The sequence below is a fragment of the Gorilla gorilla genome, chromosome 12 (genome assembly GCF_029281585.2).
Source record: "Gorilla gorilla gorilla isolate KB3781 chromosome 12, NHGRI_mGorGor1-v2.1_pri, whole genome shotgun sequence".
Taxonomy (NCBI): domain Eukaryota; kingdom Metazoa; phylum Chordata; class Mammalia; order Primates; family Hominidae; genus Gorilla; species Gorilla gorilla.
Window position 1 is genome coordinate 111,066,100 of NC_073236.2, and position 15,575 is coordinate 111,081,674.

The 15,575-nt window shown below is 39.4% G+C and overlaps 1 protein-coding gene across 9 annotated transcripts in view; it reads right to left on the reverse strand.

Moving 5' to 3' along the window:
• SPDYA (speedy/RINGO cell cycle regulator family member A) overlaps positions 1-15,575 on the reverse strand; it is a 39,851-nt gene that overhangs the window by 3,415 nt on the left and 20,861 nt on the right. For 5 of the 9 annotated variants that reach the window (XM_055377669.1, XM_055377671.1, XM_055377672.1 and 2 more), the window contains one exon: positions 6,708-7,005. In XM_055377669.1, coding sequence (XP_055233644.1) covers positions 6,708-7,005 — 298 coding nt within the window. Of the gene's footprint in view, positions 1-449; positions 557-1,760; positions 1,910-4,074; positions 4,245-6,707; positions 7,006-15,575 lie in introns of those variants that run through there. The other 4 variants (XM_055377666.1, XM_055377665.1, XR_008676787.2 and 1 more) reach the window with 3 other exon arrangements.

The following is a 15,575-nucleotide window of genomic DNA, read 5'->3' on the forward strand; positions in this document are numbered from 1 at the left end:
CGCCTGGCTAATTTTTGTATTTTTAGTAGAGATAGGGTTTCACCATGTTGGCCAGGCTGATCTCAAACTCCTGACCTCAGGTGATCCACCCGACTCAGCCACCCAAACTGCTGGGATTACAGGAATGAGCCACTGCATGTGGCCTGAAGTCCATTTTTTAATTCCATCATGGAATACTCCCTTTTCTTCTACCCTTCTATTTAGCTAGTAATGAAATTATGTCATTCATTTAATGCTTTGAATGCCTATTTTGTGTCAGTCCCCAATTGTCTACTTTGAGAAGGGGCTGGCTTAAGAGCCAAGAAAAGTTCTGCCCTTCGCTCCTGTTTCATGGAGAATACTTTGTTTCTGTTTGGCACATGGTGCTCAGTAGATGTTGAATTGAACAAGACCTTTTTAACAGTATCCATTCATTTCCCCGCACTTCCCTTTGTGTGTGTGTGTGTGTGTGTGTGTGTGTGTGTGTGTGTAGTTTTCTTCTATTTCTCTTCTTTTTCTTTGGTAGTTGTCCATTCTAGTCAATCAAGGCCCAGCTTAAGCTCTTTCTTCAGCCTTCCTCCAAACAATAAGTATGTTTACAGTCTGGTTTATGGGACCAGATACCTTCTAATGTTAGTCTTCTATGTCTATGTCTGGCTGTCCTGTAAACTAAAGATTTGAGACTGACTGAAAACTGTCATCCCAATGCCTTCCAGAGGCCCTACCTTTTATACCCAGTAAATAGTCACTAAAACTTTCCTGATATCTTAAAACCTACACTGGATCATGTTTTTGTTTTTGTTTTTTGAAATGGCATCTAGCTCTGTCACCCAGGCTGGAGTGCAGTGGTGCAGTCTCAGCTCACTGCAACCTCCACCTCCCAGGTTCAAGCAATTCTCCTGCCTCAGTCTCTGGAGTAGCTGGAATTACAGGCATGCACCACCACCACGCCTGGCTAATTTTTCTATTTTTAGTAGAGATGGGGTTTCACCATGTTGGCCAGGCTGGTCTCGAGCTCCTGACCTCAAGTGATCTGCCCGCTTCAGCCTCCCAAAGTGCTGGGATTACAGGCGTGAGCCACCATGCCCAGCCAAGGGTCATGTATTGTTTTATCTGTTGACTTGGTTGTTCTAGAGGGAAATTTAGGTATACATAGTATATAGTTATGTGATTGTGGGAGGCTTTCATTTTGAACTTCATATTTTCAGAGGCAGCGGGAACTTCTGAAGTTTCTATGGTCATGTAAAAGGTATTTTAAGTTAATCTGTTAGTGATGTCTATGAGAATTTAACTGGAGGAAAAAACTGTTAAATCAGAGCTTTCATAGTAATACATATATAAGGTGATTAATCATAGAAAATGAGCAGACAGGTCGGGCGCGGTGGCTCATGCCTGTAATCCCAGCACTTTGGGAGGCTGAGACAGGTGGATCACTTGAGGTCAGGAGTTCGAGACCAGCCTGATCAACATGGTGAAACCCTGTCTCTACTAAAAATACAAAAACTAGCTGGGCATGGTGGAGCATGCCTGTAATCCCAGCTACTGGGAAGGCTGAGGCACAAGAATTACCTGAACCCGGGAGATGGAGGTTGCAGTGAGCTGAGATCGCACCATTGCACTCCAGCCTGGGCAACAAGCAAAACTCCATCTCAAACAAAGAAAGAAACAAAATATTATGAAAGAACAACCAGATAAGCTGGTAATTCATTGGATGCAGAGAGAAAATTTATATATTGAGACTTTTTGACTTACAATGGAGTTATGTCCCAATAAACTCTTGTAACTTGAAGATATCATTAAGTCAAAATGCATTTGGGCCAGGTGCAGTGATTTACATCTGTAACCCCACCACTTTGGGAGGCCAAGGTGGGAGGATTGCTTGAGGTCAGGATTCCGAGACCAGCACCAGTCTGGGCAACATAGGAAGTCTCTACAAAAAAAAAAAAAAAAAAAAAAAAAAGCTGGGCATGGTGGCACGTGCCTTTAGTGCCAGCTACTCCGGAGGCTGAGGTGGGAGGATCACTTGAACAGAGGAGGTTGAGGCTACAGTGAGCTGTGATCACATCACTACACTCCAGCCCAGGTGACAGAGCAAGATCCTGTCTGGTGGGGGAAAAAAAGCATTTGGCTGGGCACAGTAGCTCACTCTTGTAATCCCAGCACTTTGGCAGACAGAGGTGGAGGATTGCTTAAGGCCAGGAGTTCATGACCAGCCTGGGCAACGTGAGACCCCATCTCTATTTTTAAAAAATGTTTTTATTTTATTTTTTTCTTTTTTGAGATGGAGTCTCACTCTGTTGCCCAGGCTGGAGTGCAGGGGCATGATTTTGGCTCACTGCAACCTCCGCCTCCCGGGTTCAAGCAATTCTCCTGTCTCAGCCTCCCGAGTAGCTGGGACTACGGGCACCCGCACCATGCCCAGCTAAATTTTGTATTTTTAGTAGAGATGGGGTTTCACCATATTGGTCAGGCTGATCTCGAACTCCTGACCTCAGGTGATCCACCTGCCTCGGCCTCCCAAAGTGTTGGGATTACAGATGTGAGCCACCGCGCCCAGCAAAAAATATTTTTAAAAAGATGCGTTTAATACAGCTAACCACCGAACATCACAGCTTAGCCTAGCCTACCTTAATGTGCTCAGAACACTTACATTAGGCTACAGGTGGGCAACATCATCTGGCAATACGGTACACTGTCGAAAATCAGTTGTTTACTCTCATGATTTCATGGCTGCCTGGAAGCTGCAGCTCACTGCCTCTGCCCAGCATCAAGAGAGACCATGATACAGCTTTCCACTGAATGTGTATAGCAACCATAGGTAAGTCAAGGACCAGCTGTATTTTCAAACTTCTGTCTGCTATTCAGAAGGCCCTTCCCTTAATTCTCTGGGCAAAACAGGACTCAGTCAATGCCCAGCTAATATCTTACTTTGAAAAACCTTCACCAAACCTCTCACCCCACAGAATTAATTCTGAAATCTTTTGTGCTCCTCAATGTTGATCATATACTTAGCACAGCCCTTATCACATTATTAACTTATATGCCCTAATTATACCTTCATTAAGTGTAAGAATTTTAAACCTGGGTGACTAGAACAGTGGTAATGACAAAAATAAGTAAGAAAATTCAAAGAAGGATTTATTTCTGAGGAAAAATTATTTGGTTTTAGATTAACAGTTGTAATGTTACATGCCTCCCTATATGATCCAGGGCTAAAGCTTGGCATATTTTTTTTTCCCCTTGGCTTCACTCTAAAATCTCATGGGTCCTCAGATAATACATAATATATATCTATGTTTCACATGGACCAGCCCAGGCGTCATAAAGCTTACAACAGCTTACAGTAAGGAGAAACAATAGTAGTTTAGTTATTATAAAAATATGTTATATATTCAGATAGAACTGGGTTCCCATCTTGTTTCTGTTATTGTTTTACCTGGTAATGGTGTGACTTTTCTGAGTTTGTTTTTTCATCAGTAAAATGAATATAATAATGCCACTTCAAGATTTCTTAAGGGGTTGGATGTTAAATGAGATTAAGTATCTAGCGTGTGATTGGTGATTGTGATGTATATAAATATGTAAAGAATGCTTCATCTAAAAAAAAAAAGAATGCTTCATCTATCCTTCCCAAAAGTCAATTTTTTTTTTTTTAGGACGAAGTTTTGCTCTTTTCGCACAGGCTGGAGTGCAGTGGCACCATCTCAGCTCACTGCAACCTCCACCTCCCAGGTTCAAGCGATTCTTCTGCCTCAGCCTCCTGAGTAGCTGGGATTACAGGCATGTACCACCACACCCAGCTAATTTTTGTATTTTTAATAGAGACAGGGTTTTACCATGTTGGCCAGGCTGGTCTGGAACTCCTGACCTCAGGTGATCCGCCCCCTCTTGGCCTCCCAAAGTGCTGGGATTACAGGCACAAGCCACCGTGCCCGGCCCCAAAAGTCAAATTTTTGACAGTATTTTTACCCCACCTTGTCAAATTGAAAAATATTTTGTTCTTAATAAATGTCATAAACATGTTTATCTAAAACTTTTATTTGAATGTGTTGTTTTTAACAAAAAAAAATTTAAGGTAGGAAAACATGTCTTTACCTGCAAATTGAGGAGTTGTTTGCTTGTGTTTGAAAGAAAGGTGGAAGCACTGATCACCATCTATGCTAAGTTTCGCATAGAAGTCAAAAGCAGAGCATAAACTTTTTGTGTCTTTCTTGGAGAATGCTGAATTCAGTTTTTGCAACCACATACTATCAGATGATTCCAACCTTAGGTGGAATGGAGGAAGAAAATTTTGCTAGTAGAGGTCACTAGATCAGCAGCTGTTTAGGCGGTGAGAGACTCATCCCACTCCTGTAGCATCGTGTGTCCCTATTATCCTGCACTCTCCCCTCTACTCCCAGTGAGCTCACTCTCCATTAAAACTATTGGAGGAAAATGAATGTATATTTTTCCTGGTAAAATATGTGTACAATCAATACTTTTCCTTTATATTGCTTACACTCTGACATCCTGAAACAAAGAGTTTTACAGTTAACCATGGGTTAATACTCAGAATAAAATGGCTATGGGTAAGTACTTGTTCCTTCCTGTATAGGACCTATAAATCCTAAATCATGGCTTTCACCCAGTGAAAGGGTGAAAGCACACAGTTCCTTCTACAACTCCCCTAAGTTAATACCCCACTTTTCATCCACAATCCCTCAAAGACCTTTATTTTTTCTCCAAAGTATACTGACTGGCACAGCCCCTTCTTCCCCAGGTGCACTCAAATTTCCTGTTGAGATGTCAAGGCCTATACTGTGCAGTGTTATTACTGTTGATATCTACAGTGGTTGGTCTGAATAAAATATGTATAACTGCTTCTGTTTTGCTTTCTGTAAATATCTGTTCAAATTCTTGGAATTCTCTCCCAGCTCACTTCATGTAGCCTTTCATCAGGGACTTAGATCTTAATGCTTTCGCCACCTCCTTAGTAGTCTGCTAGAAGGCTTCCGTGGCAGCTTATTTTCACTGCCAACAGCAGGATTGCATCAAAAGGGCAGTAGACCATAATATTTAGGAATTCAGGCTCTAGTTTGGAGTCAGAGACCTGGGTTCACATGTCACTCCAGCTCCTTGGGCAAATTATTTAACTTCTCTAAGCTTCAGTTTCCTTATCTGCTGAGTGGAGGTATAGTATTCACCCTAAAGTTGGCTGTGAATATTAAATGATATTATGAATATAAAATGCATTATATATTGCCTTGGACATTGTAAACATTCAGTAAAGCTTACCTATTATAAGGATCAAAGAGTAAAGGAAGCTGGGAGAGGAGGGATGCTAAAAGACAGTTTTTAAAATAGATGGGGTCTTGCTATGTTGCCCAGGATGGTCTCAAACTCCTGGCCTCAAGTGATCCTCTTGCCTCAGCATAATAAAAAATATGCCTGAAGGTGTTGAAGAGACTAAATTTGTTGAGTGATTACTATGGCCAAGAAATGGAACAATGACTGAGGCATAACCCCTACCTTCAAGAATCTTAGAGTCTAGTTTCTCCTTTAGTAAAGCTTCAGTAGCCACTATTAATATCTTTGTGGTAAAAACAAATAGGTAAAATTTTGAAATAATGCATGTGTGTTAATTTCTCATGATAGAATTAGAAAGGACCATGAAAAATCTGTCCACCCTGTCTTGAGATGGGTAAAAATCTGGAAGGCTTTGTAAGTAAAAAGGATCACTGATAGTAGAATATTATTCTAGTACTATTTCTAGACATTTCTAGAAAAGAAATGTCAGATAATACTATATATAAAACTAATTTGAGTGAAATTATGGTGCAGTTGTATTTTTTCAGCTAATAAGGTTCTTTTCTAATTAATACACTATTGCTGAAAGCCACTTAAATCCCAACAAAATGAAATAAATATATAAAGAAATTATGGTACTTATACTATGTCAGAATTAAAAATCAGGTTTTGGGCTGGGTGCGGTAGCTCATGTCCGTAATCCCAGCATTTTAGGAGGCCAAGGAAGGCAGATCACTTGAGGCCAGGAGTTCGAGACCGGCCTGGCCAACATGGTGAAATCCCTTACTACTAAAAACACAAAAACTATCTGGGCATGGTGGCACATGTCTGTAATCCCAGATACTTAGGAGGCTGACGCATGAGAATCACCCGAACCTGGGAGGCGGAGGCTGCAGTAAGCCAAGATTGTCCCACTGCACTCCAGCCTGGGCGACAAAGTGAGACTCTGTTTCAAAAACAAAAAACAAACCAAAAAAAAAACTGGTTTTGGAGGACTCAATAATGACATGGGAAAATACTTCGTGATAAGTGAAAAAAGCAGGCCTAGATATATAGTATGGTTCTAATTTTGTTAGAAAAGTATACAGAAGGAAACCAATAGTTGTAAGGTGAGATTACAAGTAAATTTATTTTCTTCTTGAAACCCTTTTGAATAAAATAAACATTTCAAAAAAATGATTCAGGCTCTTAAAATACTGAGGCTTATGGTGCATTAGTTTTCAACTTAACATAGGTCACATTAAAAATCTGTTTAGGTGGGTCACCACAAAACAGATATGGACACAAGACAAAAAGTAACTGAAAGGGGAGAAAGTTTAAAGATTAATTTAACTCATATTGTTGGAGTATATAAATTATCATGTATCGCTGCCAGCAAGGACTGACTAGAGCTCAGTAAACAACATGCATAAATCTAATTCTGGCATATTACTAAATCATACCTTCAGAACCGGTATAAGCTTGAGCAGGATCACCTATTATGTCCATTGACAGTGAGTTGTATGAGTCCTGAGAATGTTTTTCTGTCACCCCTGCTGTGTGACTGGATAAAGATGATGATGAAGACAATCCCAGTCTAACATATCTTCTTTTTTTACCACAGAGTGAGCAATCTACTGGTGTGGCACTAGGTCCCCGGGGCAGCTGAACTTCATCTCTGTTGTAGTTTCTGACAGCTCCACTGTGATGAACAGAACGTTCTCTTTGCCAGATATAATGGGTTGGTGCAATGGCCATAACCTATAATAGAAAGCTAACTTTTAGAATTTTAGTAATATTTCAAAATTTACTAAAATTGAGTTCAAAACTTATAACTCAAGAACAACTGTCTCTAAAGTGAAGATAAAAATCCAAATTGCTGATTTAAAAAACAAAGCACTTCCAGATAAGGCAATATTACTAAAAAGTGACTCATTGCTTGGATCTTTAAGACAATAATTGACAAAGTAAATTATTTTAAACAGGAAATAGGACTGAAGCAATCTTCCAGGTTGTCAGGGTATTTATTTTTTAATTCTGAATATTCTAAGTTTGGGAAAGATAATACAGTTACTCCAAAACAATATGTAATGTTGGAATGTATTGGGTTAAAAAAATTAATTGGCCGGGCGCTGTGGCTCACGCCTGTAATCCCAGCATTTTGGGAGGCCGATGCGGGTGGATCACGAAGTCAGGAGATCAAGACCATCCTGTCTAACACGGTGAAACTCCGTCTCTACTAAAAATACAAAAAAATTAGCCGGGCGTGGTTGTGGGCGCCTGTAGTCCCAGCTACTCAGGAGGCTGAGACAGGAGAATGGCGTGAACTCAGGAGGCGGAGCTTGCAGTGAGCCGAGATCGCGCCACTGCACTCCAGCCTGGGCCACAGAGAGAGACTCCGTCTCAAAAAATAAAAGTAAAAATAAAAATAATTAAGGTTCCCAGCTATGTGTGTTATGGTAATCTTAAAATGTCTGCAATTATGACAAGAGATATGGTGAATAAGAACATAGGTAAGTTATTTAACCTCGCTGTTCCTCAGTTTTGTCAGCATGGAGATAATAAATGTCTATTTTAGAGGGTTGCTGCGAGGATCAGATGAGGCATTATTTATAAAGCCTCACTATCTGCCAGGCATTGTTCTATAAGGTTTGTTTAATAAAACATGGGCTTTAGAGTCAGGGTACACTTGGTTCCTTACCCTGGCACTGCCACATGCTAGCTGTATAATACTGGGCAAGTTATTTAACTTTCCTGGGACTCAATTTCTTCATCTCTAAAATGGGCATATCATCTACTTCACAGGATTATTCTGAGGACTAGATGAGTAAAATCATCACATAGTGAGGATCTGGCAAATGACAATTATTTAAGTCAAGCTGGGGAACTGTACATATGTGCTAACCTCATGAAATCTAAAACTTCTAAGCATTCTAAGCAAAAGTCTTTAGTTACAGTCATCAATGACCCAAAGTAAATGAGAACTGTAACATTCGAGAGCTAGACAGAGCCTTATTAATTGCCTAGAGCAGTGATTTTCAAAACATTTAGAAAGTCCAGGTGCAATGGCCCACTCCTGTAATTGCCACCATGCCCAGCTAATTTTTGTATTTTTAGTAGAGATAGGGTTTCACCATGTTGGCCAGGCTGGTCTTGAATGCCTGACCTCAAGTGATCCACCCTCCTCGCCCTCCCAAAGTTCTGGGATTACAGGCGTGAGCCACCTCGCTCAGCCAAAAACTGTTATTTTTGCAATAAGTTCATCATAGTCTCTCCACATACTAACCCACCTAGAAAAATACACAATCATGGTTATTTTTAAATATGTCTACATATATTTGATACACATATAATCATATAATTAGAATTTTACTGTGATAAGTGAATTAAAAATAAAACTACCAGGGTCAAGAGAGCTAGATTTTCATCTTAATTCTGTTACTCTGGCAGGTGCAGTGGCTCACACTTGTAATCCCAGCACTTTGGGAGGCTGAGGTGTGCGGATCACTTGAGGTCAGGAGCTCGAGACCGGCCTGGCCAACATGGTGAAACCCCATCTCTACTAAAAATACAAAATTAGTTGGGCATGGTGGCGCATGTCTGTAATCCCAGCTACTTGGGAGGCTAAGGCAGGAGAATCGTTTGAACCTGGGAGGTGGAGGTTGCAGTGAGCTTACACCTTGCCATTACACTCCAGCCTGGGTGACAACAGTGAAACTATCTCAAAAAAAAAAAAATCCGTCACTTCTATGACCTTGGGCAAATTACACAACTTTCTGGGCCATAGGGTGTCTTTTATATGAGAAAACAGGTCACTTTCAGTCCCCCAATGCTGTGATTCTATGAAACGGACTTCTCTGAAACACTAGTAGCAGTTGACGTACTAGAAACATCCCCCCTTTTTACTTTATCTTATTCTTTTGTCATTTTTAGTGATTGGGGGGTGCCTTGGGTCACTGTTCCTAAAATTTGATACTTGGCCCTCTGTTTTTCTGTGTATATACTCTACCTGTCTGTGATCTCAAGAGGTAGTATAATATAGGTGTTAAAAGCACTGACTGTCAAAACCAACCCAGTCAGCTTCTCCTCTCCCTGGCAGGGAGGAGAATGGGGAGGAATGGGGAGCAGACAGGGATAGGCATGAAAAAATTAAAAAAAAAAAAAAGCACTGACTCTGGAGTCAGACTGCCTAGGCCTGAATACTGGAGTGCTGCTTTACTTATTGTGTGTCCTTGGAGAAGTCACTTAACCTCTCTGTTCCTTAGTTTCTTATCTGGGATTACCTAGCTAGATCTAAGAATTGTGAGAGTTAATAATACATGGGCAATACTTAGAACAGTGCCTGGAAAGTTCTTAAAAAGTATTAATATTACTTTGACCTTGAATCTCTTAAATACTCGAAGCATCATTTATACGTAATGACTTTTACCATACCTGTTGACCATTCATTTAATTATATCCAGTTACTGCCTTACATTCATGTCTATAGACCAAATTCCTTATCTTCCCAAAGAATCCAGTTTGCTTCTGTAGGCTTCCCTATTTCCATTATGGAACCCATTACTCTTCCTGTTATATAGATTTGAAACTTACAGTTCCCTCTCCCATGTACCCTATATCCAACTGGTTACCAGGTAATGATAATTATAATTTTTTAACATTTCTAACATCTGTTTCATTTTCTTCAGCACTGCTATCAATTTTCTTCACACCCTTGTTTCCAGCTATAGCAAGTTTAGCAGTTTCCAATACATTCCCTATATTGGATCTCTTTTGCATACTGTCATTGGATTATTCTGTCAAAACACACTACTTATCTCATTGCTTTCTAAATTCCTAATCTGGAATCAAGTAATAGATAGTGAAGAACTCAGCTATGATGATATTGTGGCATCTTGGCCAGAGTATTAACGGGAATAGAGAAAAACTTCTTGATTAAATTGCTACCCTCCATGATGCATGAAAGGGGCTGGAAGTGTAGTCTAACTCTCTCATTAGATAGGCATCCTCCCTAATGTGTGAACCAGTTTAGAAATTAAGCCATCACCAATGTAAATAAATCCCACCTTAAAGGAGTTGTTGATAAGATCATCAGGTAAGAAGATAAAATCAGAATAAACAAAGAAATAGTCCACTCTTTTCTGGAGAAGCCCTACATATATTTTCCAATTTAATCACACCCCATCTCTTTCCAAAAAGGAATGAGGCAGCTGAGAAAAAAGGAGAAAAATTTCATTGAGCTTAGACCCAAAAGGGAAATTTCGACTAAAAGGGGAAAGCAGACATGCCAGTAATAAAATGTAATAGAGTTGATGTGGTCAAGGATAATACCTGGCTTTTAGCTTCTTTGCAGCCAAGATTAAAAAAAGAAAAGAGACAATTACAAAACTCACTATTTGAAAAGACAGCACATGTTCTTTCTTATGTCAGTGGTGTATAATTCAAAGAGCACTAAGTTATTAGTATCTGCTACTTATTAACTTCATGGTCATGGACAAATCACAATCTTACTAAGCCACAGTTTTTGCATCTGTGAAATGGAGGGAATACTGCGGCTATTTAATTCCCAAGACAAGAAATAAATGCATTTTCTAAACTAACCAATATGAGAGGTTTATATGGAGGCTAGATGTCACAGAAAAAAGAGAACACTAGGAAGTCATTAGATGTTCTGGCTCTGCAACTTCTATGATTTTGAGTAAATCCCAGCCTCCTTGGTCCTCAGTTTCATTAGCTGTGAAATGAGGATGCCACCACCCTCACAGCTATTTGTGTGATAATTTCTGTAAAAGTCATAATTTGTAAAGCACTGTGCAAATGTAAAGTATTATTATTATAAGCTAGTTTGTAGCTACTATCTTAACTTGAAGTTATTTTAGGATATGGGACTAAAGAAATGTTTCGTTTGGCAGTATGCCAGGCTTTCAGTAACAAATGTATAGAACAGTTACATTTTCAACAGTATGTCTTGCTATTTCAGGAATGGGAATGGGGTGATATAATACTTCTTTACAATAAACTCCCAGGGCACTGAACTTGGTGTGTTATTCATAAAGTAGTTGTCCAGTGAACACTTAACAGAACAGGTTAAAATCTACTAAGCAGTTACGTTTTCTATACGCCTACAGGATTCAAATGTACCTTGTTGGAACAGCCAAAAAACAGCTTCTCTATCTGCCACTGGAGTAAGCGGCAGTGCAAAGTGAGCTCAGTGAATAATTATTTTATAGTTTATTGTTTCCCTATTTAATGGATAAGAAGGTATGAAAAAGAATTGGAAGTTCCATTCATTTGATCAGTCAACAAATATTTATTGACTACCCACTATGTGCCAGGCACTGTTCTAGGCTCTGGAGATAGAATAAGAACAAAATAAGGCTGGGCGCTCATGCCTGTAATCCCAGCACTTTGGGAGGCTGAGGCAGGTGGATCACTTGAGATCAGGAGTTTGAGACCAGCCTGGCCACCATGGTGAAAACCCTGTCTCTACTAAAAATACAAAATAGCCGGGCGTGGTGGCGCATGCCTGTAATCCCAGCTGTAATCCTAGCTACTTGGGAGGCCGAGGCAGGAGAATCGCTTGAACCCAGGAGGTGGAGGTTGCAGTGAGCCAAGATCACGCCACTGCACTCCAGCCTGGGTGACAGAATGAAACTCTGTCTTAAAAAAAAAAAAAAAAAAAAAAAGGTCAGGCACTATGGCTCACATCTGTAATCCCAGAACTTTGGGAGGCCAAGGTGGGAGGATTGCTTGAGCCCAGGAGTTCAAGGTTGCAGTGAGCTATGATTGCACACTGCAGCTGGCAGCCTGGGTAACAGAATGAAACCCTGTCTCAAAAACATAAACAAAACAAAACAAACAAATGCAAAATAAAGACCCTGCTCTCTTGGAATCTGTATTTTAGTGGGAGGAAATTTATTAACAAGATAAATAAGTAAAAAGCAGTCTGTTACATGATGGTTGAGTGCTATGAGGAAAATTGGAACTGAGAAAGGGAATACAGAGTAATAGTGGGAGGAACTACTTTTAATTTTAACAGCTTTGAAATGTAATTAAAATACCTTAGAATCACCCAATTGAAATGTACAATTCAATGATATTCAATATATTCAGAGTTAAGCAACCATAACCACGGTCAATTTTGAAACATTTTCATCACTCTATAAATAAAGCAATCACACTCCATTTTCTCCCTTCTCTCAGCCCATAATAACTACTAATCTACTTTCTGTCTTTGAATTTGTCCATTCTGGACCTTTCATATAAATGGAATCATACAATATGTCGTCCTTTGTGACAGGCTTCTTTTATGTAGCATAATCTTTTCAAGGTTATCTGCGTTGTAGCTTGAACCAGGTACTTCATTCCTTTTAATTGCCAAGTAATATTTTATTGTAGGGATATACCTTATTTTGTTTATCCATTCTATCAGCTGATGGACATTCAGGTTGTTTCTACTTTGGCTATTATGAATACTGCTATGAACATTCATGTTAAAGTTTTTTGTGTGGACATAGTTTTGTTTTTACCCTTTGGCATATATAGCCAGGACTAGACTTGCTGGATCATATGGTAACTCTATGTTAACCTTGTGAGGAATTGCCAGACTGTTATGCAAAGCAACTTCCCCATTTTACATTTCCATAAGAAGTGTTTGAGGGTTCCAATATCTCCACATCCTCTCCAATACTTTTATTTTTGTTTATAGCCATCATAGTGGGTGTGAAGTAATATCTCATCGTGCTTTTGATTTGCAATCCCTGACAGCTAATGATGTTGAACGTCTTTTCAAGTGTGTGTGTGTGTGTGTGTGTGTGTTAGCAATTTGCATACCTTCTTTGGAGAAATGTCTATTTGGATTATTTGCCCGTTTTTTAAATTGATTGTCTTTTTATTATTAAGTTGTAAAGCTCTTTATATTTCTAGATACAAGACCCTTATCAAATAGATGACTTGCAAAAATTTTTTTTCATTTTGTAGGTCATCTCTTCACTTGGTATCCTTTGAAGGACAAAAGGTTTTAATTTTGATGATGTCTATTTTATATTTTCTTTTGTTACTTGTTACTTTTGGTATCATATCTAAGAAACCTAATTCAAGGTCACGAAGACTTACCCCTGTGTTTTCTTCTAAGAGTTTTATGGTTTTAGGTTTTACATTTAGGTCTTTGATCCATTTTGAGTTAATTTTTATATATGGTATAAACCAGAGGTTCGGCTTCATTCTTTTGCTTATAGATATCCAATTGTCATAGCACCATTTGTTGAAAAGACTACATTTTCCCCATTGAATTTTCTTGGCACCCTTGTCAAAATTCAACTGAACATAATTGTGACGGTATATTTCTGGACACTTCTATTCCATGGAGGGAGATACAACTCTATATAAGGTGATAAGGAAAGGTCTCTCTGAGGTGACATTTAAGCAGAATCCTGAACGTAGTTAGGAAGTGAAGCATACTGATATTTGGGGAACAACATTCCAGGTTATGGGAATAGTAAGTGCAAAGACCATGAGATGGGAGTGTAACTGGTATCTTTGAGGTAAGGAGGCCGGTGTAGCTTGAGTGGAAGAGCAAAGATATGAGATGAAATCAAAGAGATAAGGGAGGAGGGCTGATAGACCATGTAGGACCATGACAGGGACTTTCTCTTTTACTCTATGTAAGGCTGGAAGACACTGGAGGCTTTTGAGTAGAGAAGTCATGATTTGACTTACCTAAAAAAAAAATTACTCTGGCAGCTGTATGAAGAATAGATTATAGCTGCATATGGTGGCTCACACCTGCAATCCCAGCACTTTGGGAGGACAAGGTGGGAGGATTGCTTAGGCACAGGATTTTGAGACCGGCCTGGGCAACATAGCGAGACCCCATCTCTACAAAAAATAAATTAGCTGGGCATGGTGGCACATGCCTCTAGTCCCAGCTACTTGGGAGGCTAAGGCAGGAGATCGCTTGAGTCTAGGAGGTTAAGGCTGCAATGAGCCATGATCTCACCACTGCACTACTGCCTGGGTAACAGAGTAAGACCCTGTCTTTAAAAAAAAAAAAAAGGTGGGGGGTGGGAGAGACTATTTGGAAACTTATACCAGTAATCAAGGCAAGAGGTGACAATAAAAGTATAGTATTAGTGGTGGAGGTGGTGAGAAATGGTAGGATGCTGGATATTTTTTCAAGGTACAAATATAAGACAAAGAAGGGTAAATGGAAATAATTTTTTGGCCTGAGCAACTAAAACAATAGAGTTGCTACTTATGAATATGTGGAAGACTGCAGGAGGAGCAGATCTGGAGGTCTGTGTCAAGGAGTCAGGAGTTCAATTTTAGGCACGTTAAGTTTGAGGTATCAATTAGACAAAAAATACCAACAGGCGATTTGGTATGCAGATCTGGAATTGGAAGAAATTATTAGTTGTTAGTGTTAAAGCCTTGAGAGTGAATGGGGCCACCTAATAAGTTAATACCAATAGAAAGGAGAAGAGATCCTAAGTCTGAGCCCTGGGGCACTCTAATGAAGTTGGTGAGGTGAAAAGGAACTGGCAAAAATGACTGAAAAAAACCTGGTATCCTCAAAACCAAGTGAAGACAGTGTTTCAGGAAGAAATGAGGGATAGTGTCAAATGCTGCTAAATTGAGTAGATTGAGGAATACAAATTAACCTTGGGATTTGGCCATATAGAGATATTTGGTGACCTGACAAGTTTCTACAGAATGATAGGAAAAATACTTTATATAACAGGTTCAAAGAGAATGGAAAGAACAGAAGTAGAGATAGAATACAAGCAATTCTTCAAGGAGTTTGGTTATAAGGGAGGCAAAGCAGGGAAATGTAGTGGTAGCTGGGGGATAAAGTTTTTGTTTTTGTTTTTATTGATGGATATCTTAGAGCAATTCTATATTCTGATGGCAGTGATCCAATAAAATAAAAAATGTGAAATGCTGGAAAGGGGACAATTACTGGAATGTGATGTCCTTGAGAAAGCAAGAAAAGATGAGATCTAGTGCACAAGTAGAGGGAATGGATTTGGATAGGAGCAAAGATCGTTCTTTCACAGTAACAAAGGGAAGGCAGAATATAGGGGTACGCATATAGGTAGGATAGACGATAAGATGTGAGCACGTGGACAGTCTGTTCTACTGCTTCTGTTTTCTCAGTAAGAGAGAGTAATGCATGATTGTTGTAATTGAAGTGTGAGGACAGAGATGGGAGATATTAGAAGTGTACTAGATTTTTTTACTTCATTACATTTACAGTTTATTGTTTAGACAATAGATAAGCAAATAAATAATTACAAATTTTATTCAGTGCTACAGAAGGAAACAAAGTATTG